Genomic DNA, 22,572 nt, shown 5'->3' on the forward strand with positions numbered 1-22,572 from the left:
CAAATAAATGCCTAAAAGGCCTCCATAAAATATGTTTTTAATGAAAATATCTAGCCCACACGTGGAAAGCTTTGTGTTGTATATATGCCGTTTAGTTAGAATAAATTAAAAGAAAAAAAATGCACCAACTGCTGTATTGTTTACATGTTATTGTGCAATACATAAACTATCAACCAGGGACATTATGATGCAGATTTTTCAGTATTACATTTGTGATAGATAAAACACAAAATCATGAGTTAAGCACTGTACAGCATATTTATTCAATCCTCTGTGCAAAGAGGAAAGACAGCAAAATAAATCTGAACCAAGAACCTACACAAACACATAAGTACATTACAAAAAAGGCCAAGGGAGAGTTTTTATGTAGAAAAATAAGTTAGAAAATCACAGCTGGGCCAATTATTTATTTTCTGCTACTATAAAAAATGACCTTACAAAAGGAAAGAACTTTGTCTGTGCATACCATGATTCACATGTACATAATGGAATTACTTTTTCACCAGAACACATTTCCTTTTCACCATTTATGTAACACTTAGTCATTGTCTCAGGAGATTTAGTAAGTATTTATAAAAAGAAAAACTGATTCTCAGGTTTATGCACAGGTTGTCAAGTAAAAAGTAGCCTCTGTTCTGTATGCAACTTTCCTGCACCAGCATAGTGGATTTATACAGGTGATGAAGCAGCAGCTATAAAGTTTGGAAGTGCTACTGAGCAGACACAAACCTTTAAATAAACGGTGTAGATCATCAGTTATCTTGACTCCTGTTGATGGCTCTTTGGTTGGGCACCTAACTAAAGTTCCCCTGGGGGACAGGGATGTTTTCATGAAGGTATTTCATACTGCCTTGCTCAGAGAAGTCAGCCACAGTGTGCCCTTCCCCTCGAAGGACCCATTTGGTGGTCAGAAGCCCCTCCAAACCCACTGGACCTCTGGCATGTATCCGTGCTGTACTGATACCAACCTCAGCTCCTGCAAAATAAGTACAGTAAAAATAACTCTTCTGCCCCATTTTCAATTAAGTGGTAGGTTAGAATCCATTTACAAAATGATGTTTATTCTCATATATTTCTCAAATGGCATTAAAAGTAAAAACTTGATACTGTACACACCTAGGCCAAAACGGTAGCCATCGGCAAAGCGAGAGCTGGAGTTCCAGAACACACAGGCGCTGTCCACCTGCTGCAGAAACTGTTCAGCCGTCTCTTCATTTTCAGTAACAATGACATCAGTGTGGGAGCTGCCGTATTTGTGGATGTGATCCACGGCCTCCTGCATGCTGTCTACCACCTCAATGCAGCACTCCAGGTCCCCATACTCTGTCCTCAGAGACTTCACTTCAGATGGGCTGAACGTTAAATAGGATGCAAACCGGGGGCCTGCATGGATCTTCACCTGAGAGAAAGCAATGATTTATCAACAGAATATGGAAATAAATCAGTCAAAAATAAACAAAAACACATCATTGAACTGACTCAAGTGCTCAACACTACAGAACGTGTGTTTTGGTGTCTGGAGCTTCATCAAAATGTAAAAACTGATGCCTATGTGTAATACTTAAGACAAAAATTAGAGTGTCGGTGCACGTTTCTTACATGTTGTGCTCTTAGCATATCAATGATCTGGTCAAAAATAGGAGTTCGCAGTAAATCCCTGTGCATAAGGAGGGTCTCCATGGCATTGCAGGCTGCAGGGTAGTCACATTTGGAGTCCTTGACTGTAATGAAACATAAGTTGGTACTCATAAGTTAATAACTCCTGGGAAACATGTAAATGTTTACAACTGCTAAAAGAGCAAAAATATTTTTTTTCCACAACTTCAAAACTGAACAAACCAGAAAGATATAATTTGTACAACTTTCGCAGCCACACACAGGAATCACATACCAATATCAATAGCTTTTTCTATGCTGGCATCATTGTCTATGTAGACGTGACAGACGCCCTCGCTGTGACCCAGTACAGGAATACCCTTCGCCGCCCTTTGGATGTCCCGGACGAGCTGGGACGAGCCCCTTGGAATGATCAGGTCGATCAACTTGTCCAGTCGGCAGAGATCCTCGACTTCTTCACGTGTGCTGACCTACACGTCAAGATACATTTTATAATGTCACAGAATATCCTCATCAATGTTGTAATCCTGTAAAAACTCACACTGGGTTTCAATAACGCAATGCTTTCAGTTTTACCAGTTGAATGGCATCTGCTACTCCGTGAATGGAAAGTGCCTCCTGAGTGAGCTGATGTAGAATTCTATTGGTGTTGGAAGCTTCTTTACCCCCCTTCAGTAGCAAAGCATTCCCACTGGCAATAGCCAGAGCTGACACCTGGAACACAAAATCAAAAACATAAACAATGTGAGTTTTACTTTCAATGACAAAGACGTTTAAAGTCTCACAGACCAGCAGCTAACAAGCGAGTAAGTCTACATGCTGAGCTTTGGTGTTGACTGACCTGTGGGAGACAATCAGGACGTGACTCGAAGATGACCAGCAGGACACCGATGGGTACAGTGATCTGTTCCAGCTCCAGGTTGTTGGCCACCCTGGTCCTCCTCAGCACCCGACCCACGCTATCCCTGGAGGACACAGCAAGCTGACGGAGGCCGATGGCAAGGCTGTTCAGCTTAGAACTTGAGAGACTCAAGCGGTCGATCAGAGGCTGGGAGAGACGACCTATGAGGAAATTAAATACAACGAATAAAAACACTGACAACGCAATACTCCATAGATCCATTTAGAGAAAATAGTTCTGCTTTCAGCAAGCAGAGGCCTCTTCCAGTCTCCTTGCTCACTATGCGACGCTGCCCTACAACACAGGGCACACAATGACTCCTGCCAAACTTATAAACTTACAAGTAAACCTTATGCATAAGCCTCTTACTGACAACATGGCTAATGCACAGCAGAGCAATAGGAAGTGCTACAGATTCATTGCATTAGAGTCAGACGATTGCATGTAGCTGTGGATGAAGGTGGGCAGTGTGTCTTCTCCGGCCTCTGTACCTGATGATGTTGCTAACTCCATGTCTCTCCTGTTGGCACTGAGAATCTCATCTTTCTTTTCTGTAAGCAGCTCAGCAAGATAGCAGATGATCTCCCCTCTCTGGAAACACGTAACAGATCGATATGATTAACTAAGACCACAACAAAGAGTAATACAAGCTACTAATAAGTATGCCGACCCCTGCATCCTGTTGCGGAAAATTTTTTTTCATTTAAAATGTATTATGTTTGCTGAGTGCTAACCAAGACATGCTCTCTTCCAATGGTAATCATGTAATTTAAATGAATTAAGGAATGATATAAAGAATACAATCTTAATAAATCAGTGCTAAATAAATAGCAATACATGTAATTCCACTGACAGTGAATAATTATCTGATTGTAAAAATTGGTTTAACCCCATGAGAAAATAGTCTTGTTATAGGAAAGCATTTTAAAACCAGGAAACTCACCTTTTCAGGGTCCAGGGAGGCCAGAGACCTGCCTGCATGTCGAGCCATCTCTGTCTGCTGCTCCACAGTTGGACCTGGTGGTGTCAATAACACATGCATCAAATATAAAAGCACAAACACAACAAGTGGGTAAAATATTCTTTCAAGATGGTTTCACCCAGTACCTGCAGGTTTCACTTCAGAGAAGAAGGTGCCAACTTTCTTCCCTTCCACGATGTCTGTGATGACGTGGCCTGTGACTTTAGGATTTGTGCCGTTGGCAATGACAACAGACGTCCCACCCTGTAGCGCCCAAAGGGCTGCTTTCACCTGATTCAGACAACACGATTGAGTTCCAACTTTTCCATTATTCAACCAACTCAGTCATGTTAACACTTTGAGATAAAATATCGACCGTCATGCTGACCTTGGCTTCCATGCCGCCAATGCCGACTCTGGACTTAGTGCCGTACGTGATTGACTGCTGGTCTCCAGGATAGAATATATCAATGAGTTTGGCATCATCTAATCCTGGGGGACTGTCGTATAAGCCTGGAGAATCATTTTTTAAATTTGTTTTATTATCCATCACACAACAAAGCAGTCACATTGATATATTTTGACCAAGAAAAGCCAGACCATCAGGCCAGACAGTATACAGAAGGTTTCTATTAACAGATGACTCACTGAAGCAAGATGTTCATGAATAAAATCAGTGCAGGGACAGCATATTATTGCTGAAATTATAAACTGATTAACCATTAGCATTACACTTCTGTGAAGTTTGGGGACTCACAAGATACAAAATCAGAGCAGCTGATGCCAAGATATTCTGACTTTAAGTCTCTAGTACAGGAAATAATACGCTGGCTCCTACAGTTGCTATAATGTACAGTAACTACGTGGCACCTGTCATTAGCTCAAATGCCCACTGCCAGTTTGTAGCACAGGCTTTGTGTTCAGAAGTCCCATGGGCAAGTCGAGAAAATCTTTTATTTTTCTTAAAACTCTTGTAACCTGAACTGCATGTATATTAAAAAAAAATAGTAGTAGTAGAGTTTAAGTCATTTCTATCAAGTATAATTACCTAAACAATTGTTTGTTACTGCTTCTCAACACAGATTTGCTTTTTTTTCTGGTTTGTATCATTGAAAACTAAACATCTTTGGAGTGTTTTATGGTTGATAAAATAAAGTATTTTAAGAGCTCAATTTGGGTTAGTAATAACCTTTGACATGGAAATTAAACAATTAATTGTGGATAAAAATAAGTCTTAGTTGCAGACCTTTGGAAACCTCCTTTAAACACATGCATATAACTAATGTTTATGCACACATGCAAAATAATTCATAATCAATCATCAAATTAGTGATTTCTGTACCTTCAACATCAGACAGGGCAATGAGGAGGTCTGCTTTCATTTCAACAGCCAGCCGTGCAGCCAAGCTGTCATTATCTTTGATGCTTATTACCTGAAATACAAACAGAAAAGTCATTAGGCCAAAAGGAAAATCACTATCTCAGATAATACTGCAGAATAACAGCTTATCAGTTGCTACCATGCAACAAAAGCATCCCTAGTCCCAATCAGTTGCAAAGCAAACATGTTCACCTCTTTCCAAAAGGAGATGACACAAGCAGGTCTGTGCACAGTACGATGGCAGAAAACAAGACCACACAAGCAGCCTTTAAAATGAAAACCATGTGTCCAAGAAGTTATGAGTCAGTGAGGGCGGAAGTGTAAGTGAAAAGAAACGCACGTCTTTCACATGATTTAAGCAATCCACCATCACAACTCTGGTCCACATTCAGCATTCCCAGCATGCCCATCACACAGTACCCACATTTACCCCCTGCAGGTCACTGTTGGGAACAGGGGGAGGAACGACCGCGTCGTTGGTGTTGATGATAGGAACTATGTTCATGCGCAGCAGTTCATGGAGCGTGCTGTTCAGGTTGCGACGCTTCTGCTCATCATGAAAGTCCAGATTGGTGACCAGAATCTACAGAAGTGGACGGAAATGAAAAGAATTAAGTGACATTTGAGACTGTCAGCGTTTTACTCCCGTGAGAAAAGTCAAGTACATACTTGTGCAGTGCAGGTGCTGTACTGGGTGAACATGGCTTCATACAACGCCATCAGACCACTCTGTCCAGCAGCCGCACATGCCCTTGCCTCCAAAACCGGAAGTGTCTGAAAAACAGAGCTGTTACTAAAGTTACCAAGACTGTAAATAAAATGCAACACACACACATTTTATGTAGCATTTCTCAAAGAGTGTACTAGAATCCCCAGTGTTCAAGATTAATATTCACCATTTCTTTGAGTTGGTTCTGTCCAGAATGCAAGGCTTGTCTGACGCTCTGAGACAGCAGGATCTCATGTCTCAGTCTCTGCTTCCCAAACGCTACAGCACCACTGGTGACAATCATCATCTCCCGGCCTTGATTCTGCAGCATGGCCACCTGACGGGACACACAAAGGCTGTCACAGTCAAGATCACTCCTGAGTCCAGCTCGTTTATAAGTCTTCTTTGAGCCCCACATAATATTATGCTCACACAGCCATCATCACAGAGTTCCGGTCTTGTCTGCATCAACAATAATAATGTGGCGTTACCTGCTCTACTATTGAGGCCAGTCGTCCCAGTGCCAGACCGCACTCATCGCGTGTCACCACAGCACTCCCCAGCTTCACTACAATACGTTTGGCCTGCTTTAACTCGCTGCGGTGGACAAAAGACGCACCATGGGGACGTGGGACTGCAGAGGATAGCAGAGGATAACAAAGTTAAGTTCTATCAGCATGCACCAAGGGGCATATTTTAACATGCAGATCAAAGAGATGGTGAGAATATGTATGACATAGAAGTTGGCTGGTTACTTACATTTAGCCTGGGAATAGGCTCTGATAGAGGCTGGGTAGACATTTGACTGCCGGATTCTGGATGGCAGGTGAGAGCACAAGGCCAGTCTGGCAAACATTGCACCTACACTTGAGGACAGCTGTGAACACACAAACCAGTATCAGGTTACTGTAACAGTGCAATAACCTCATCTGAGATAAGCAGCTTTTGGATATGACAGACGAGATGAGATCAAATATAACTAAATCTATTAACATTGTTCTGAATATTATCTCAGTCTCTCTGGAAAGCTTTGCATCAGGTCCCAGCCATGAGGTGATCAGCATTGTGTTAGTTCTTGAACTTGACACACTGACCCAGTGATGATATTGTTTGGATTTGTTAGCTTAGACATTAGCTAACAGCTAATAACCCAGGGACTAGGTTCTGTTCACACAATTAAACTCTAACATATATGAAGCCACTGAAGTGTGCAGGTTAGTTAATAAGGTTAACAGATTGTAGTTAAGTGTCTAGTGTCTCTGCTGTCAAAACGTAGCAGGGGCTTGCTGACGTTAGCTAGCATTAGCTATTATGAGCTACATCACTGCCTAGCTCAGCGGCTATTTTCGACTAAATGGACCAAATAAATGTTGTAAGAAATGACTCCTTACCTGACAATATGAGAATCTAGAAAACCAACCACAACTACACTTGTGAGTGTACTGCAGGAGACACGTTGTCAGCCGGAGTGCTGCCACATCCACAGCACACGTTGGTTGGGATGTGCCGTAATTGAGGTATGCTCGAACAGCCTGTACGTAGGATATCTGGCTACGTTCATGTAGTAAAAGTAGGGTTTACGCAAAGCAGTCTTTACGTACGCAGAAATAGTTCGATTGAAGGGTTGACTCTTACGTAGCTATGGGAAGTACGATCACAGAGAGGGAGGATGAAAAGATACAACACTGACAGTTCATGTTTGAGAAGAAGCTTCAGCTTTTGCTGACGTTAAGAAAAACAAACTTGTAACAACAACAATAATTGTAAATATCGAAATACAAACAAATGCAGAGATAACGTATCGTAAAAGACATGTAGAACTTATTCATTGTTACTTTACATGAGATAGAACACTTTCTTTATTGTTTTTTAGCACATATATACAATACATAAGACAGTACACAAACATCCACATCCAAGACATAACAAAATGAAGTACATTAAAAGTTGAACAAATAACATAAATACATTAAATTAACTACACAAACATGTGGGTAGGCTATGAAAGGAAATATACAAATATGTAGGCAGATATGAAAGGCTTCAATCCTTCTCCCAGCATAGGAACATTAATCATCTCCAAGTTGCTGACCCAGAGTGCTCTCTAAATCTGCATCTTCCAGATAGAGGAACGGGCCCCATACTTTTTTTAATAGTTCTTGTTTCCTTTAATTGAACAGGTTATTTTCTCTAATGACACACATGCAGACAGTTATTTTAGCCATTTACCAATACTTGGACTGTTTACATTTTTCCATGAAAGTGCTATCATGCGTTTTGCCTGTAGCAGACATAAATTTAAAAGATTTGTTCTTTCTTCCTTATGTTGTGTTCTTTTGGGTAACACCTTGACAAAAAAAGCCTGGGCTCCATGCTTAACTGCAATGATAAAATCTCTTCTATCATACATTTAACCTCTTCCCAAAACGTTTTTATCTTGGTACACTCCCAAACACAATGGAAGAACGTTAAATGGGAACATGTTAATAACAAATCATAAAGCTGAGTGTTAATCTGTATAAATATAACACTGCTTTAACTGTCACTTAATATTATTGTAGGCACATTTTGTTCAAATAATCTCAACTCAAAATTCACTTACATTGTCAGGCCATTTGCTTATGAAGACCTTGAGATGTGTTTGAAAGTCCCTGAAAAAGGTAGAAAGTGGACCTTGAGTTTAGATAATGTTGCCAAACTACTGAACCTAAAGTCAAAGTTGTATTTAATTATGTTTAAATAGTACTGCATTTAGAATAAAAGATTAGTACTTTAATTCCCTTAATCTGCCATTCAATTGTGTGTGGTCTCCTGAGCGTTGATGGCTTGAATCAGCTTGATAAAGATATCATCTCATTTTTTGTAATTTGACGCTGAGGCACGTGAGTGGCGTCTGCATGCCACGAGAGGCCTATGAAATATTCATGAGCAGAGAGGCCAGGAGCACAGTGTACGCTGAGAAGCCGTAACAGGTGCAAGCAGAGCTACAGTATGGAGACTGTTGAGGAAACTTTAAAGTGTCCGGTGTGCCAGGACTTCTTCACAGATCCTGTGACGCTGCCATGCGGACATGACTTCTGTCTCACCTGTATCCGTGCTGTCTGGGAAACAGAGGGGTCTAATGAGAGTCCTTTCTTCTGTCCAGAGTGTCAGATATTCCTCCCCTCTGACCTCACTCTGGAGGTCAACACCAGCCTTCAGACCAAAGTAAAGGACTTCACTACTAACAAGCCGTCAACAGCAGAGCTACGGACATCAGCTCCAAACAGGGCAACCAAATCAACTATCCACTGTGACCACTGCATAGAGACGCCATCAGTGGCCATAAAGACCTGTCTGACCTGCGACGCCTCACTGTGCCAGGCTCACGCCCTGCTGCACCAGCAGAGGTCTGCTCTGAGGGAGCACACAGTTGTGGAGGTGACGGGGGATCCGCTGTCTTTAAAGTGCAGAGAGCACCGTGATGAGCTCAAGCTCTTCTGTATGGAGGAGAGGGTCCCTGTGTGCTGCCTGTGTCTCCTGGTTGGCATGCACAAGAACCACAAGGCATTTCAACTCCATGAAGCCTGCGCAGACTTCAAGGTGAATATTAGTCGTGTTTCATTTTTGGCCAGTGTGTTTTATTTCCTTGTGAATTACATAATTATTTATTTATTTCTCTGTCAGAGTGTTTATGTTCTACAGGCCTGTTGTGTTTCTGTCTTTAGAGCATATTAGAGACTACCATGAACCAACTGTTGAAGAGGAGAAGTGAAGCAGAACATGCCATAATGGACTTGGAGTCATTGTATTCACAAACACTGGTACAGGCAATTTGAAATACCCGCTTTTTAACCTTCTAAATGTTTTATTTGCAGAATCCCCTCTTAAATAATGTCTTTGTTTTTCTATTTCCTAGAAGTCCACTGCAGATTTCAGAGAGAGAATCTCAGATAAGTACAGCAGGATCCGTGTCGTGCTGGATGGTGATGAGCGTCTGATGATGCAGATTATAGACGCAGAGGAGACATACATGACAGAGTGGCTGGAGGCCCAGAGAGGCATCATGGAGGCTCAGATCAAAGACATAGACAGCCTCAGAGCCTCCAGCAAATCACTCCTCCGAGAGACAAATGAGCTGCGATTCCTACAGGTAGGTTACCAAATATTATGACAGTGTCTTGTACAAACATCAACAGATTACTGAACGGGCCTACTGGGCACAGGCACAGGGGACCAACAGTTTATGCTGTCCCGTGGCCAGAGCCTCTGTTTGAAGTTACTGCCAGCATTTCCTGTTGGGAAGTTACAAAGAGACGCAAAAAAAACAAAAAGGGACACAAAACGTCAACAAAGAAAAGCAAAATAACCAAAAGCAATACAATAAAACACAAAGAGCTGCAATAAAACCAAAAACAGACACAAAACAACTACAAAGACACAAAATAACCAAAAACAGAAGCAAAAAAACAACCAAAAACAGACACAAAACAACTGTGTCAGAATCAGAATCATTGTTATTACCATGTAGGTTTTCACCTACAAGGAAGTGCAGTGGATAGTTGGTGTATAAGAACTAAAATTAAATATAAAAAATAAAAAAGACCACAAAGAGACTTGAAGTGTCTACGAAGAGATGCAAAATGACCAAAAAGATGTGTCTTTTAATCAGTGGCTCTTGTTCTTACTGTATGGAGGGGTTATATGTCTTTGCTCAGGGGCCCATTGTCTCATAATCCTTCCATGTGTACAAAAACAGCTCAAATGTTTTCTGTGATTGCAATACAATAGTATTAAATTGCAAAACATGTGCAAAAACATGATCTGTCTATTTCCAACAGCAAATCACAGCACACAATCTTTGGTGAGTATGTCTTCACTCTGTTTTTTCTATCCTAACTGCCTTCTTTTGGTATGATTTTAATCTTCTAATGGGTTTAATTATTTGTGTAGCGACCCTTTGGATTTAGCCCCAATCCAGGAAGTAGACAAAGATCTGTGTGACCTTGAGAAGCTGAGAACAGTCGAGAGGCTGGTGGATGACCTCTCAGTGGCTCTGTCCCAACACTTTCCAAGAATGTGGTCATGTGAGTAAAGAATCCGTTATTATGCAATCTGAAATCAACCTCCACTATCTCTGTAGTTGAGTACTGAGTGTAGATTTGTATTTGCAGATCTAAGTTCTCCCGCTCTGGACTCCAAGTCAGCCCATCCGAAACTGGAAATATCGCAGGACAGGAAACAAGTGTACTGGAGAAGGCAGCCTGTCAGTGAAGCTCTGAGCCCTCAGCCTTATGACTCCCAGTACAGTGTCCTGGCTCAGGAGAGTTTTACCACTGGCCGGCACTACTGGGAGGTCATCGTCCAGGAGAAACCCTATTGGCTAGTGGGTTTGACCACAGGGCCAGTCGATAAAAAAGATTCTCAAAATCAGGGTTCCTCCATCCTGGGCGTGAACAACACATCCTGGTGGATCTACCATGGGGATGGGAAGTACCTGGTATGCCATGATACCCAGGAGAAGCAGCTGTCAGTGGGGAAGAGAGTCAGAAAGCTGGGCATACTGGCAGATGTCCAGAAGGGGAAGCTGTCCTTCTACGATGCTGATGCAATGACCCTGCTCCACTCTTTCTGTGTGCAGTGCACGGAGCCGATGTACCCGATGTTAAACCCATGCATTGATGTGAATGGACTGAACACGCAGCCACTTACCATGTTTTGGATTAAGGACCCCTGGGATTGGCACGTAAACACGAATGGGGCCAAAGAGTGAACTTGGAGGACAACCTTAAATGATTCACTGATGATTCATCACAAACATTGTTCCATGTTTATTCTGTTTTTGCTCAGATTAAATAACATTGTGGAAGAGTCAAACATGCTGTTGTTCCCCTGCCTGGATCTGGCCCATGTAAAACTAAAACTATGATCCAGGAATTGACCTACTTCTGTATTTAATACAACAGTTATTGCTAGAACTAATATAGATGATGAACATACATTTCATGTAACCAGCTGCAATATGGTGTTGATATTAAATTAGTGTGATCCTATAATGCTTTTATAAAAAGTTGTTAAGTAAGACATATAGTTGAGAAAATATATTTGAACTGTTTTGTGTAATCTATGGTCTATAGTCATAATGTAGTTCTTTCTATATTACCTTTCATGAGCAGTAAATATTTCATCAAGTGGTATCAGCTGCAACCTCAAACAGCACTTTTGTTCCGTGGTAAAGTCTTTCTATTGGGTCAGCAGATTGGCGGCTCTCGTGTTTGACTTGATGTAGTTCAGGAAGTAAATGGACCGTGCGTAAACCACAGGCTCCTTCTTTGTCCAAATGTCCCTTCAGCTCACCAGACCATGGAGGACATGCGTGCCTTCATTCTCACATGTCAGTGGCAGCAAACAAAATACCCAATCATCTGTCACTCAGGGTTTGTTTTAATAGACTTTAAAGCTGAGTTTGTCTTGTGGCTCATCAACAGAACCTTGCCAAACATAATCAGCTTTTAATATTTGATCATTGATTTTGAGCAGTCATTTTGTGCTCTAGTTTATTAAAAGGCATATCCATGACAGGCAGCTAATACATTTGTAAATAACACATTCTAGCACAATTATATGTATTATATGTAATTCCCGTCCACTGAGAAATAATGTGCTCGATAAAAAAAAAGAAGAACATATGACACTTTTCCCTTTAAAGGGGTCAGGTCAGTCACAATTCAAATGTATTTTAAGCTTCAGGGGAAAACCAAGGAAATATGAACATTAAACGGGAATGGCAATGCACATTTTCTAGATTTTTTAGGAGGGTTGAGTTAAGTAGCATTGGAATTTAAAATATGTGTAGACCTAAAAAGCAAAATACCAGAAACAGCTGCACAAAACCCAAATGCTAAATGATGATGAGTAAGACTTTGTTTCTTACATAACAGAGTCTTTGGCTACAGTTGCAAAATGCTGATTAAGAGTTTGCTGAAGAAGATGCTGCTTGAGTCTTTGACTTGATCCAGTCCAGGAAGTGAGTGACTCGTGTGTAGACCCCAGGCTTGTTCTTTCTTCCACATAGGTCTCCCCAGCTCACCAGACCATAAATAACATTGGTATTGTTCTGCTCACAAGTTAGTGGTCCTCCAGAGTCACCCTAAAACACGAGCACACAGCTGACCAGATAGCACATGCACACACTGCTGCACACATTTCAAGAGCTCACCTCAGGTAAGTTATCCATGCAGATATTTTGAATGATAGCAAGTTTTTTCTACTAACCTGGCAGGAATCCACTCCTCCCAGCAGGTGGCCAGCACAGAACATAGAATTATCCAGGACGCTGCCATAAATACCCTTTTCAGAGCACTTTTCCTGGTCGATCAGCAGAACATTGGCATCCAGCAGGTGGTTGGTACCATATTGAGCTGCAGAGAGAAGGTGAGAAAATTAGATTCTACTAAATTTAACAACAAAATAATGCAAAAAAAAAGTTTGAATACAGAAAGTTGTTTCTAATTTCAGTGGTTTTATGCAAATGAAGATTGAAGGTTTACAGGTTAAAAAAACCCATTAAAACAAACCAGTCTGAATGAAAATGACTTGCTTGTGAATATGCAATAATGGCCTTACAGTTCTCAGTGGCACCCCACCCAGAGATCTTACACTCCATCCCATCAGGCAGTTGGGCATCAGGCAGACAGACGGTCTTCACAAATTGAGTTTCATTGGCACAAACTCCATCAGTGCCTTTCAGCCTCAACAAAGCTTTGGATAAAAGTCACAACAACATCAAAAATGAAATGATAAAGTACTTAACCTCTTGTATTTTTATGCCACATTTCATTACTTTTTATCATGTTTGGAGTTTACTTCATAGACTATCAATACTGTACATGTCATCAATCATACCATTACAAAGAGGGCTATTTGACTCTCTCACATCCCGTCCTTAGTAGGATCAAGGCTCAAAGGGATTTTTAAATGTAGATATTCAATTCTAATCCTGTTGGTAATATCAGAGTTTATTTTATATTATATGAGAAAGAGAGACATGGATTACCTATGTCGTTGTAAGCAGCTTGAGAAGTCTCTCTGTAGTTCTCATGTAAAATAACCTCTTCAACTTTCAGAATTTGCTCTGTGGGCTCCTCCGTATCCAGTGACAGACTTCCTAAAACCACCTGCATGTCCTTCATTTGGCCACTGTGCAAACACAAACAACACATGATTCACAACTATAACTAGATTGTACTTTGCTTGTGGTTCTCAAAGCACCGCAAAAAATACATTTGAAAAACTCAACAGCAATGTCTCTTTCCAGATGTCATGACCCGGTTACTCAAGATAATTTACAGACTTTATTGTGAGCAATGTAGGAACTATTTTCTTTCTACTGTATCCACATTAGCTAGCTCAGGTGAGCTCAGGAGGCTCTCTCGTCCATGAGTAGTTGCACACATCCTTCTGCATTACGATGCATACAATTGAAAGAAGAAAGTTCCTACATGAAACTGCTCACAACAAGGTCTGTGGATTACCTTGAGCAACCGGGTCATGATTTCTGGAAAGAGACATTGCTGTATTTTATTGCCTGGTTCCATTACATTTGATAGAAGTTAACTATTTCCAACACTGGGCAACTCACACCAAAACAATCTAGATTGATAAATAGCACTACAGGTAAGAGAAAAATATGTAGTTCTGATTTCGGGGTGAACTGTCCCTTTAAGTCTACATGTGAAAACTATTCCATAATCCTGTGTTGTGTTTTTACAGATTTGTAGTCATTAGTATTGCACTTACATGCAGTGCCCAGCTGTCAGTACCCAGCAGCTCTCGATGAGAACTCCTCCACAAGTGTGTCTGAATGGCTGGTTGGAGTTCATCAGTCTCATTTGCAGGGATACCTGCCAGGGTACAGCCCCAGGAACGACCTTCAGACCGCCATAGATTCGGGTAACGGCCTTTTTTGGCTGAGGCTTCCCACAGGTGGCGAACTGTTTTGGTGCAGGGGTGGCAGTTGGGACGAGAGGATCAGTGGGTGCTAGAGAAGGTTGTGGAGACTGGCTGGGCTTCTCAGTGGGTGCTGGAGAAGGTTGTGGAGACTGGCTGGGCTTCTCAGTGGGTGCTGGAGAAGGTTGTGGAGACTGGCTGGGCTTCTCAGTGGGTGCTGGAGAAGGTTGTGGAGACTGGCTGGGCTTCTCAGTGGGCTTGGAGGTTGCTGTAGGCGCAGTTGTTTGGGGCTTGAGAGCAGTATGACCAGCTTCGGTAGGAACAATTTCAGTTGGCGCCACATCTAAAAACAAATGCACAATAAGACAACAGAAGATAGCCTTTTAAGGAAAAGGCTGAAAAATTAAAATCTTGGGCAATTTGGATTGCGGCCTGAAGGGACGGGCTGTCAGTGTTACCAACTTGGCGACTTCCTTGCTAGATTGAGCGACTTTAGGAACCGGTTGCTGCTAGATCCTCTCATTGGAAAGTAGTTGGAAACATTGGGCTGGATTTTTTCGGTTGGATCATTTAAAAAAATCTATATTACGCTTGCTGGCTTCTCTAATGTTAAATAGTCACGCTTTAACACAATTATTTTTTGTTTTGCAAGTTTTACTGAAACTTTAGGTTTAAATTTCATAATGAGGCATTATCTAATGCTAACTTTTAGTGAATTTAGGAGAAATCTACGAAAATAGACAAAGTGTATTGAGATAAACACCTACATTTGTATTTTTGATGTTTTCTCTCCACTAATCTGAAAGAAGACATGTTGTGGAAGCAAAATAGCCCACACTCTCAAAATTGACCAGTGCATGTAGTGTCTCGCCTGAAGCTTTAAAGCTGACCTGTTGGTTCGGGACACTCAATGACATTACAGTAGTCCCACAACAACCTTGCGCCTTTTCTGTAGAAACACCAGGGCATGTCGTCTCCGTCTGGGTTTCTGTGTCATAGAAGAATATGTGAGTGAACAAGCTGTTGTAGATATCCTCTGTTATTTGAATACAATTTTACACACATTTTTTCTCAACCTGCAGAAGTTGTGTGGGCCAAGTCCATCTTTGTCCTCGAAGGAGTTGAAGGGATCAGCTCCCTTCTCTAGGATGAAGTGAGAGTTCCAGTAGAGACATTCGTAGCCGTCATCTGTCTCACTCACACGGCCACGGTATGAATCTCCGTCATCCACGTAGCAGTCATCTGGGCCTAAGAAATATACCCCACTTTGTCAGGATATGAGTTATAATGATGCATAACTTTGTCTGGGAAAAGGAAAACAATAATGTCAGGTGTGGTATTTACCAACATGGCAGAAACGTCCTCTGTATCCCAGAGGGCACTGGCAGTCAAAGTCAGAACCGTCCTTGATGCATTCTCCACCATTCATGCATGGGTTAGGATTACACACTGAAACTTATGAGAAAAACAGTGCAAGCTTCATATTCAGTAACTGTTGAAACTTGTGGAAAATATATATTCTGTTTGTTTGGACAAAGAAATAATTATTACAATGTCTGCAGTGTGGAGGCTGGAAGGGCTGTTTGCATTTGCACTCGTAGAACGGGGCTGTTGAAGTCAGCACACATTCACCATGTCCGCATCTCCCTCTTTTACAAAACTTTGGTCCTGAGATGATAACACAATACATCATTATATATTGTGCATGTATGCAATCCAACAACAGTAAGGTAAAAGTATTTTTTTTTCAAACCTTTCTCGCATTTCTTTCCCTTGAAAGGTTTGGGACAATCGCATTTGAAATTCTTTTTCCTTTTCCCTTTCTCCTCACACACTCCTTCGTTGAGGCAAGGGTTTGGGTCGCATTGGCCTGAGAAAAGAGCGGAAGGTAAGCTTTAATTCAGACCTTTCTAATGTGATGTAGACATTTATAGGAAAACATGTGACTTTGCACAGATCGATATGAATAGTTTGGCAAAATACCTGAATGTTAACTCTCTCACCTTCTGGCTCTTGAATTTCAAAAAGCCAGTCTGAATTATTGTGGTGATCGTCCTCTTCATCATCACCATCACCATCACCATCACCAGTTTCCTCTCGTTTCGCAAAGAACAAGTCTAAAACAATAATTTTACTTTAAAAGATTGAAAGTACTGTAGTTTTCCTCTCACACTTACCCTATAACACTAAATGACAAATATTGAGTTCATAGCATTCATGCTTAATTACATTAATATATATATATATATATATATATATATATATATATATATACCTGATTATATATCTGATTGTACATCATAAAATAATATAAAAACTCTACATTTATCTATATATACACATGCACTTATACATTTATACTCATACATACAGTACATGTTTACACATACAACCATACACAACATATATAAAACAACACAAACACACTAAAAAGAGAAAAATCAATCAAACAAACAAACAAACCTCCAAAACTTCAGCGAACCATCTTTTGTTCCTTTCAGTTGTGTATTGTGCATTCTGGCTCCTGCAGGCTGTAGGTGGCTGCTGTTCAGCCTATTGTTCTATATATAATACATATTATAAAAGGAACAATAAGAGGCACTTACCGTTAATTATGTCCTCAAATCTTCCTTTCTTTCCGCCGTGGCTATGATGCCCATTTCTTCGAAGCTCATCATGATGATGACGATGTTTGTGCTTTTTACGTTTCAGCTGAATAACAATGTGCCAGTGCCACATAAGTTTCATAATAATAAAAGATAGTGTGCAGTTGCTTAGTAGAATTGTGTAGCTATTCATGACAAAACAATGTAGTGAATTCATCTTTTGAAACGGAAACGGACAACAAGCTCTACTGCATTTTAATCAGAGCAAAATGCCTTATCAAACATTGTAAATAACAATCATTACATTTGCTCATTGCTACACAATTGCTGTATAATATATACAGTGAATACATACTTCAGCAGGAATGAGGAGCACCGCCAAGAAGAGGCAAAAGAAGAGGAACTTTGGGTTCATGATGGCAGTGGATCAGAAGACATCCAGGACAGTGAAATGAGACTGCACTGTCTGGCAGATTACTCACACTTTTCTAAATATTTGTGTAAGTTCACTAACCCCCCTGTGACTGAGTAACTGATTAACTGTGCCAATGGATACTTGTTCTTTTCTGTATAAAAGGCAGAACATGTTAGTGAGTGCTTAAAATGGATAAATAAATGGTGCAAAAATAGACATTTAAATCAAGATCACTGTCGACACCCTTGAAACATTTTGTCGTATTGAAATTCATACGAAAGCATTTTAATGTGAATAGGATTAGCGTGTACTCAGATGCAACACAAAGGCTCAGAGAGCATATTTGCAAAGCTAATTGTTTGTTTGAATATAGACTTTGGATCTTTATACAAATACAAAATGAGTAAAGTTAAATACTTACAGCATGATTGTATGCTCAATCAAAGAACATCCCTTGTATCACAGTTTATGACTAATTTTGCTTAAACAAGATTTTGTCATAAAGAAAGAATGTTTTCATGATCCTTTTTCTTAGTTGAATGAACTTAGAGATGGGCCACACTGCTTGTTATATTTCTGGACATTCATCTGAATACATATATACAGGCACTGAAAGAAATGTTCCCCTTTAACATGATTCCTTGTAAGGAACTATCTTCCTTCTAAACGTTGTTACCACATTGTGCCTCTTTGTACATTCCATTATTAAGAGGACAGTATTAGTCAGGGTACCACTTTTCTAATAAGGCACCCTTTATAAATGGTTTATTAAAAGTAATGGCTTTATGAAAGGTGAATAAAGAATTTGATAATGTGTTATAGATTATATTCATCCTCCTGCAACATGACATTTGCTTTGTCCTTATAGTAAACTGAAGACAACAAATTCATTAGGAAGACACTACTGGACCGTTAGACCATTTACCTTAGTGGGAAAAGGTCTTGTTTATTTATGAATAAACTTTATTACTGCCATTACTTTCAACTCATGAACCTTTATGATGGGTGAATTATTAGAAAGGTTTTACTAAAAGCTTTTAAGTGGAGCTACGAATCAGAGGTCATCGGTAGGAGATGGAGCATTACAGATCACAATGGGATTAGTATTGATGCCATTGTGGTCATGACCAGGACACAGGGCGAGGTGGAGGCCGTCCGAGAAGGTTCCTGCACAGAAGGAGAACAGCGGCGTCATGTTCTCTGCCTCAACAAATGTCACCAATCCCGCAGGGAAACTACACAAAACTCCAATCCGACAGAAGCGTTTTGTGAAAGGCAGCTGATGAGGCACCCCTCCGTGCCAGGCCGTATACTCCCCATCAAAGAACTCCACACACCAGGACTCGGCCCCCCGGCCCAGCCAGCAGTGCTCAGTGGTGCCCTTGCGGGGAATGTTTGGATATGTGACGCCCAGCTCCCAGTATGTCTTCCCAGTCACATCAATCTCCCAGTAATGGCGACCAAAGTTGAATCCTTGCACGCTGATGACATTTAAGGTGGTGTCAAAGCGTCCGGGGAGGTCCGGAAGTTGCTGCCAGGTGTCTGTGAAGGTGGCACTGTCACCCTTGGGCGAGATGATCAGCTTTGGATGGGCCGTCTCTGGATCCAGATACACCTCGCTGGAATCTGGAGACATATATTGAACACATTTTTATACAGAAGGTTAAGGGTCAAAGTTGTGGTTATGAACACTATAGAAAGAACACGTGAACTGACAACTCTTGGTGAGTTTCCTGATTATAGGAGTCTGTGAGCTGATGAGCAGAAGCATGTTGTTGGTGAGGCTGAGGATCTGGTCAGCTTTAACTTCGTCCAGGCTCACACTGCTCGGGTCTGTCCTGTTAAGCAGATCCATCACTCTGGAGGAGGCAAACCAGAATGAGAAATTGTTGCTCCATTTTTTTTCATCTTTAATTTAGATTTGATTCCATACCTGTCCAATGTCTCCATGTCTTGCTGCTTAGGGTATGACAAGAGAGACTAAGAAACAGCAGAAAAGATTAAATTAACTTTGAAAGAAAAATGTTTGGTTCTGATACACAAATGTACGGAAGCCCTGAGAGGCAAGAGGGGGAAACAATTCAGGTGATCCATTTTGTCTGATCTAAAAGGTTTTGCCTGGTGAAAGTTACTTTCTTTCTCATCTGTGCAAACAGGAAAAAGGCGTTTGTGTTGCAATACTCAGTTCGGCCACAAGAGGCTGAAGTGCACCACTACGCCATGTTCTAAACAGGACTGAAATAATTCATGTTTTCTTCCTGGTTTTAATGGAGTTTTAATGTCTCTAAACACAAGGTACACAACACATGATATAGGTTTCCACCTGTTTCACAGATAATACTTTTCTTTAAGTAACTTATTACATTTTTTTTATCTCACTTGCTTCTCAGGGCTTCCGTATATTGAGAAGATACATTTCAAATCATATTCGGTTCACTGGACTTGAGTCACCATTGTATCGGGCTCTGTGTCGGTCTGGGCCATAATTGCCACAGTGAGCCTGTCCAGGTCCTGCTCTATCTCCTGGATTAGAGAACAGTTCCTTTCCATCAGCCCATCCAGGGCAGAGACAGCAGCCCGCTCCTCCATCTCCAGGTGAGACAGGGTGATCCTCAGGTCCTCGTCCAAGGCCGCCTGGATCTCTTGATATTTCCGTATGATTTTCCCCCTTATCATTGAAGACTTTTTCTGAGTCGGGCATAAGCATGTATAGGTTTATTATACTGCCTAGTCACGTGTAAATAACAATGTAATCTCACAATAAAGACATAAATATTTAACCGACGCTGACTAGTCTGAACACAACTTACTGAGATTTCTGATTGCCGTGCTGCCAGTTTTTTCAGTCTGTATTTCACTGCTTCCCTTTGCCTCTTCAGACACTCTTGGTGCTTTTCTAATGTCTCCTGTAGAAAGAGTTGCACACATATTCAGCACAACTCAATTCAACACCAGTCAGATTCTTTGTGTGGAAGTGCAGCTGCACAAGCTGTTTATTGTGAGACTTGGTATAGTAAGCAACAAAGCAGAGATTGTGAAAAGTTGTCTGGTGTGCTCGGATGACTGAAATGTTCATTTAAAAAAACTGCCATTAATGGAAATGGCAATGTAATCCTCTTTTAAGGGTCACACACATGTACACAGCACAGTGAAGTTTAGACTCTGCATTTAACCCATCCTAGTATTAGGAGCAGTGGGCGGCTATTATATTTTCAGCGCCCGGGGAGCAGTGTGGGGGTCCAGTGCCTTGCTCAAGGACACCTCACCAGTGCCCATACTTGCTCCGTTTGAGTACTTGAACGGGCGACCCTCTGGTTATTATAAATTAATTAAGTATATATATATATATATATATATAATAAGAATACTTTAAAAATATATTATATATTAATATGCTACTAAATATTTATTAATTTTCAGAATGTCAACCCTTTAACTTGTTTGTTAACATAACGCCACTGTTGTTGTTTTTTATTTAAAAAACATTTAAATTATTTTTTGTTGCTAGGGGGATGCATTTTTTTTTTTTGGTACAGTAAATTAGCAAATAGCATGTATTTGCCCCACAGGGCAAACATGAGAAAATAGCTCAATCTGGTGGAAAAACCTACCATTGTGACACCAGGGCTCTAAATGTAAAGCCGGGTATAACAGAGTTCATGATTGTATACCTTAAAATAGTTTTTTAATGGGTTTCAATGGTGACATTTTTGTCTTTAGGGGTCTGAGTGTTTGTATTTTGGCTACACACTTTTTTATAGACGTATTATAGGATTTAGGTTAAACTTCCAAAATAAAATCACACCCTTTGCCAAACGTATGCCATATGTATTAAACTAGGCTAAAAATGAAAAAGTCAAAAATGTCTCTAGTAAGGCATATAAAAAAGTGTTAAAAAACACCATATTTTCTGCATTTTGAGACATTTCTTTCAAATGGCACAGTTTCCTGTAGCAGCACTGAAGGCTCCTTATCTCCTTATTGACATTATATGACTGGCACACTGCAGTGTTGTGAACCCAGAGGCAGGCATCCGTCTTCCATATTTCAAGTGTCAGTGTTTGTCAGAGCCACCGCCTTCTCCAGGAGGAAAACTATGAATGTTGTGTCCCAATAATTCCCCCTGTGACTGAATGAGGCCACACTGCAGCTCTCACAAGCATTCACTGCACGAGTGATGCATTTGATATCAAAGGAGAATATGTTCTAGCCCCACACCAGCCCGTTTTTGCAATTTTTACTCCACATTGCTTTATACCACACTAGACATTTTCCAAAACACACCATGATTTTCTAAATGTTAAAGTCCCCCTCCATCCAAAATATAATGTGCTTATTGTTACCTCACTGTACAGAGTGATGTACATAATATGTGCACAGTGTTTTGGAAAGTGTCTCTGTGATCACCTTAAATCTCAGTTTAAGATGCTTTTGTATGCGTTGGAATTTGTGGCATTACAACTAGTTTGAAAGCCAGTTGTGTTTAATATGCAGTGTGAGAGGGTCAAGAGTGTGACGTGACAACTTGAAACACTGAGAAATAACTTTTCAGTGAAGAAGAAGACATCTTCTGTCTAGTTAACTTTTTAAGTGAACAATACTTCCATATATTCTGGATTTTTCAGTGAGGTACAATGAGTAGATGCAATTTAAAAAAAGAACAGAAAAATGTTTTTGTGTGGGGGAAAAACACAATTATCAGACTATTATTACAAGCAGAAATGTTTTCAAATTAGTCCGGAGGGGATCTTTAACAGTGTTTCTTCCAGCCATCCAGGAAGCCACTAGTCAGTTCATTTCAGTATCAATATCAAAATCGCTTTGAATTTAAACATGCTTGAGGTTCTCTTTATTTTTTCTGTTTTTATCATCATTGTGGGATAATTATGTCAATATCATGCATTAAAGAGGTTGCTGCAGCTGTCAAGTCTGCACTTGAACGCATCTAGAGGGGTTAAAATAATCAGTTTGCAACTGCATAAAAACACAAAGCTAACTAACAAAACAGAAAGATATTTAATGTTCACAGTGATGCATTGCTTCTCAAGCAGGAT

The 22,572-nt window shown here is 40.6% G+C and overlaps 4 protein-coding genes across 5 annotated transcripts; 1 reads left to right on the forward strand and 3 right to left on the reverse strand.

Moving 5' to 3' along the window:
* Positions 1-105: 105 nt before the first annotated feature.
* LOC115019754 (delta-1-pyrroline-5-carboxylate synthase-like) lies at positions 106-7,097 on the reverse strand. Of its 2 annotated transcripts, none has more exons than XM_029449326.1 (17): positions 6,961-7,097; positions 6,329-6,446; positions 6,061-6,203; positions 5,757-5,906; positions 5,530-5,634; positions 5,291-5,443; positions 4,822-4,912; positions 3,868-3,992; positions 3,626-3,770; positions 3,462-3,535; positions 3,010-3,109; positions 2,459-2,679; positions 2,194-2,331; positions 1,892-2,087; positions 1,600-1,721; positions 1,117-1,399; positions 106-976 (listed from the first exon to the last, which is right to left on the reverse strand). In XM_029449326.1, the coding sequence occupies exons 2-17, from the start codon at positions 6,423-6,425 to the stop codon at positions 795-797; spliced, it is 2,325 nt and encodes a 774-aa protein (XP_029305186.1). In that variant the 5' UTR covers positions 6,426-6,446; positions 6,961-7,097; the 3' UTR covers positions 106-794. The 2 variants fall into 2 exon arrangements, with proteins under 2 accessions (XP_029305186.1, XP_029305185.1); XM_029449325.1 differs by having other exon boundaries at positions 5,285-5,443.
* Positions 6,087-11,474, forward strand: LOC115019756 (tripartite motif-containing protein 14). Its single transcript, XM_029449332.1, has 7 exons — positions 6,087-6,230; positions 8,715-9,151; positions 9,277-9,372; positions 9,468-9,701; positions 10,390-10,412; positions 10,502-10,635; positions 10,723-11,474. Exons 2-7 carry the CDS (start codon positions 9,053-9,055, stop codon positions 11,319-11,321), a joined length of 1,185 nt encoding a protein of 394 aa, XP_029305192.1. The 5' UTR covers positions 6,087-6,230; positions 8,715-9,052; the 3' UTR covers positions 11,322-11,474.
* Positions 11,475-12,120: 646 nt separating this feature from the next.
* LOC115019681 (hyaluronan-binding protein 2) lies at positions 12,121-17,518 on the reverse strand. Its single transcript, XM_029449159.1, has 13 exons — positions 17,459-17,518; positions 17,104-17,209; positions 16,501-16,614; positions 16,251-16,367; positions 16,049-16,165; positions 15,842-15,952; positions 15,574-15,745; positions 15,388-15,485; positions 14,348-14,840; positions 13,605-13,747; positions 13,175-13,309; positions 12,824-12,969; positions 12,121-12,698 (listed from the first exon to the last, which is right to left on the reverse strand). The coding sequence occupies exons 1-13, from the start codon at positions 17,516-17,518 to the stop codon at positions 12,519-12,521; spliced, it is 1,992 nt and encodes a 663-aa protein (XP_029305019.1). The 3' UTR covers positions 12,121-12,518.
* On the reverse strand, positions 17,343-20,816 carry LOC115019682 (probable E3 ubiquitin-protein ligase TRIML1). The gene is made up of 5 exons (XM_029449161.1): positions 20,329-20,816; positions 19,970-20,206; positions 19,452-19,498; positions 19,235-19,377; positions 17,343-19,144 (listed from the first exon to the last, which is right to left on the reverse strand). Exons 2-5 carry the CDS (start codon positions 20,192-20,194, stop codon positions 18,573-18,575), a joined length of 987 nt encoding a protein of 328 aa, XP_029305021.1. The 5' UTR covers positions 20,195-20,206; positions 20,329-20,816; the 3' UTR covers positions 17,343-18,572.
* Positions 20,817-22,572: the final 1,756 nt, after the last annotated feature.

Source organism: Cottoperca gobio, chromosome 15 (genome assembly GCF_900634415.1).
Source record: "Cottoperca gobio chromosome 15, fCotGob3.1, whole genome shotgun sequence".
NCBI lineage: Eukaryota > Metazoa > Chordata > Actinopteri > Perciformes > Bovichtidae > Cottoperca > Cottoperca gobio.

What these genes read in the sequence shown, in the direction of transcription:
- LOC115019754 (XM_029449325.1), bottom strand. Translation starts at nt 6,425, where the DNA reads ATGTTTGCCAGACTGGCCTTGTGCTCTCACCTGCCATCCAGAATCCGG. An exon ending in TGCCCTGTCTGATGTTGAAG is followed by an intron (nt 3,993 to 4,821) that starts GTACAGAAATCA and finishes ATGATTCTCCAG; the next exon opens with GCTTATACGACAGTCCCCCA. An exon ending in CTCTGAAGTGAAACCTGCAG is followed by an intron (nt 3,536 to 3,625) that starts GTACTGGGTGAA and finishes TGACACCACCAG; the next exon opens with GTCCAACTGTGGAGCAGCAG.
- LOC115019756 (XM_029449332.1), top strand. Translation starts at nt 9,053, where the DNA reads ATGGAGGAGAGGGTCCCTGTGTGCTGCCTGTGTCTCCTGGTTGGCATG. An exon ending in AAGCCTGCGCAGACTTCAAG is followed by an intron (nt 9,152 to 9,276) that starts GTGAATATTAGT and finishes TTCTGTCTTTAG; the next exon opens with AGCATATTAGAGACTACCAT. An exon ending in CTTTCCAAGAATGTGGTCAT is followed by an intron (nt 10,636 to 10,722) that starts GTGAGTAAAGAA and finishes TTGTATTTGCAG; the next exon opens with ATCTAAGTTCTCCCGCTCTG.
- LOC115019681 (XM_029449159.1), bottom strand. Translation starts at nt 17,518, where the DNA reads ATGAACCCAAAGTTCCTCTTCTTTTGCCTCTTCTTGGCGGTGCTCCTC. An exon ending in TGCTCCTCATTCCTGCTGAA is followed by an intron (nt 17,210 to 17,458) that starts GTATGTATTCAC and finishes ATTGTTATTCAG; the next exon opens with CTGAAACGTAAAAAGCACAA. An exon ending in AGGACGTTTCTGCCATGTTG is followed by an intron (nt 15,746 to 15,841) that starts GTAAATACCACA and finishes TATATTTCTTAG; the next exon opens with GCCCAGATGACTGCTACGTG.
- LOC115019682 (XM_029449161.1), bottom strand. Translation starts at nt 20,194, where the DNA reads ATGATAAGGGGGAAAATCATACGGAAATATCAAGAGATCCAGGCGGCC. An exon ending in ACACAGAGCCCGATACAATG is followed by an intron (nt 19,499 to 19,969) that starts GTGACTCAAGTC and finishes GCTGTTTCTTAG; the next exon opens with TCTCTCTTGTCATACCCTAA. An exon ending in CAGGAAACTCACCAAGAGTT is followed by an intron (nt 19,145 to 19,234) that starts GTCAGTTCACGT and finishes ATATGTCTCCAG; the next exon opens with ATTCCAGCGAGGTGTATCTG.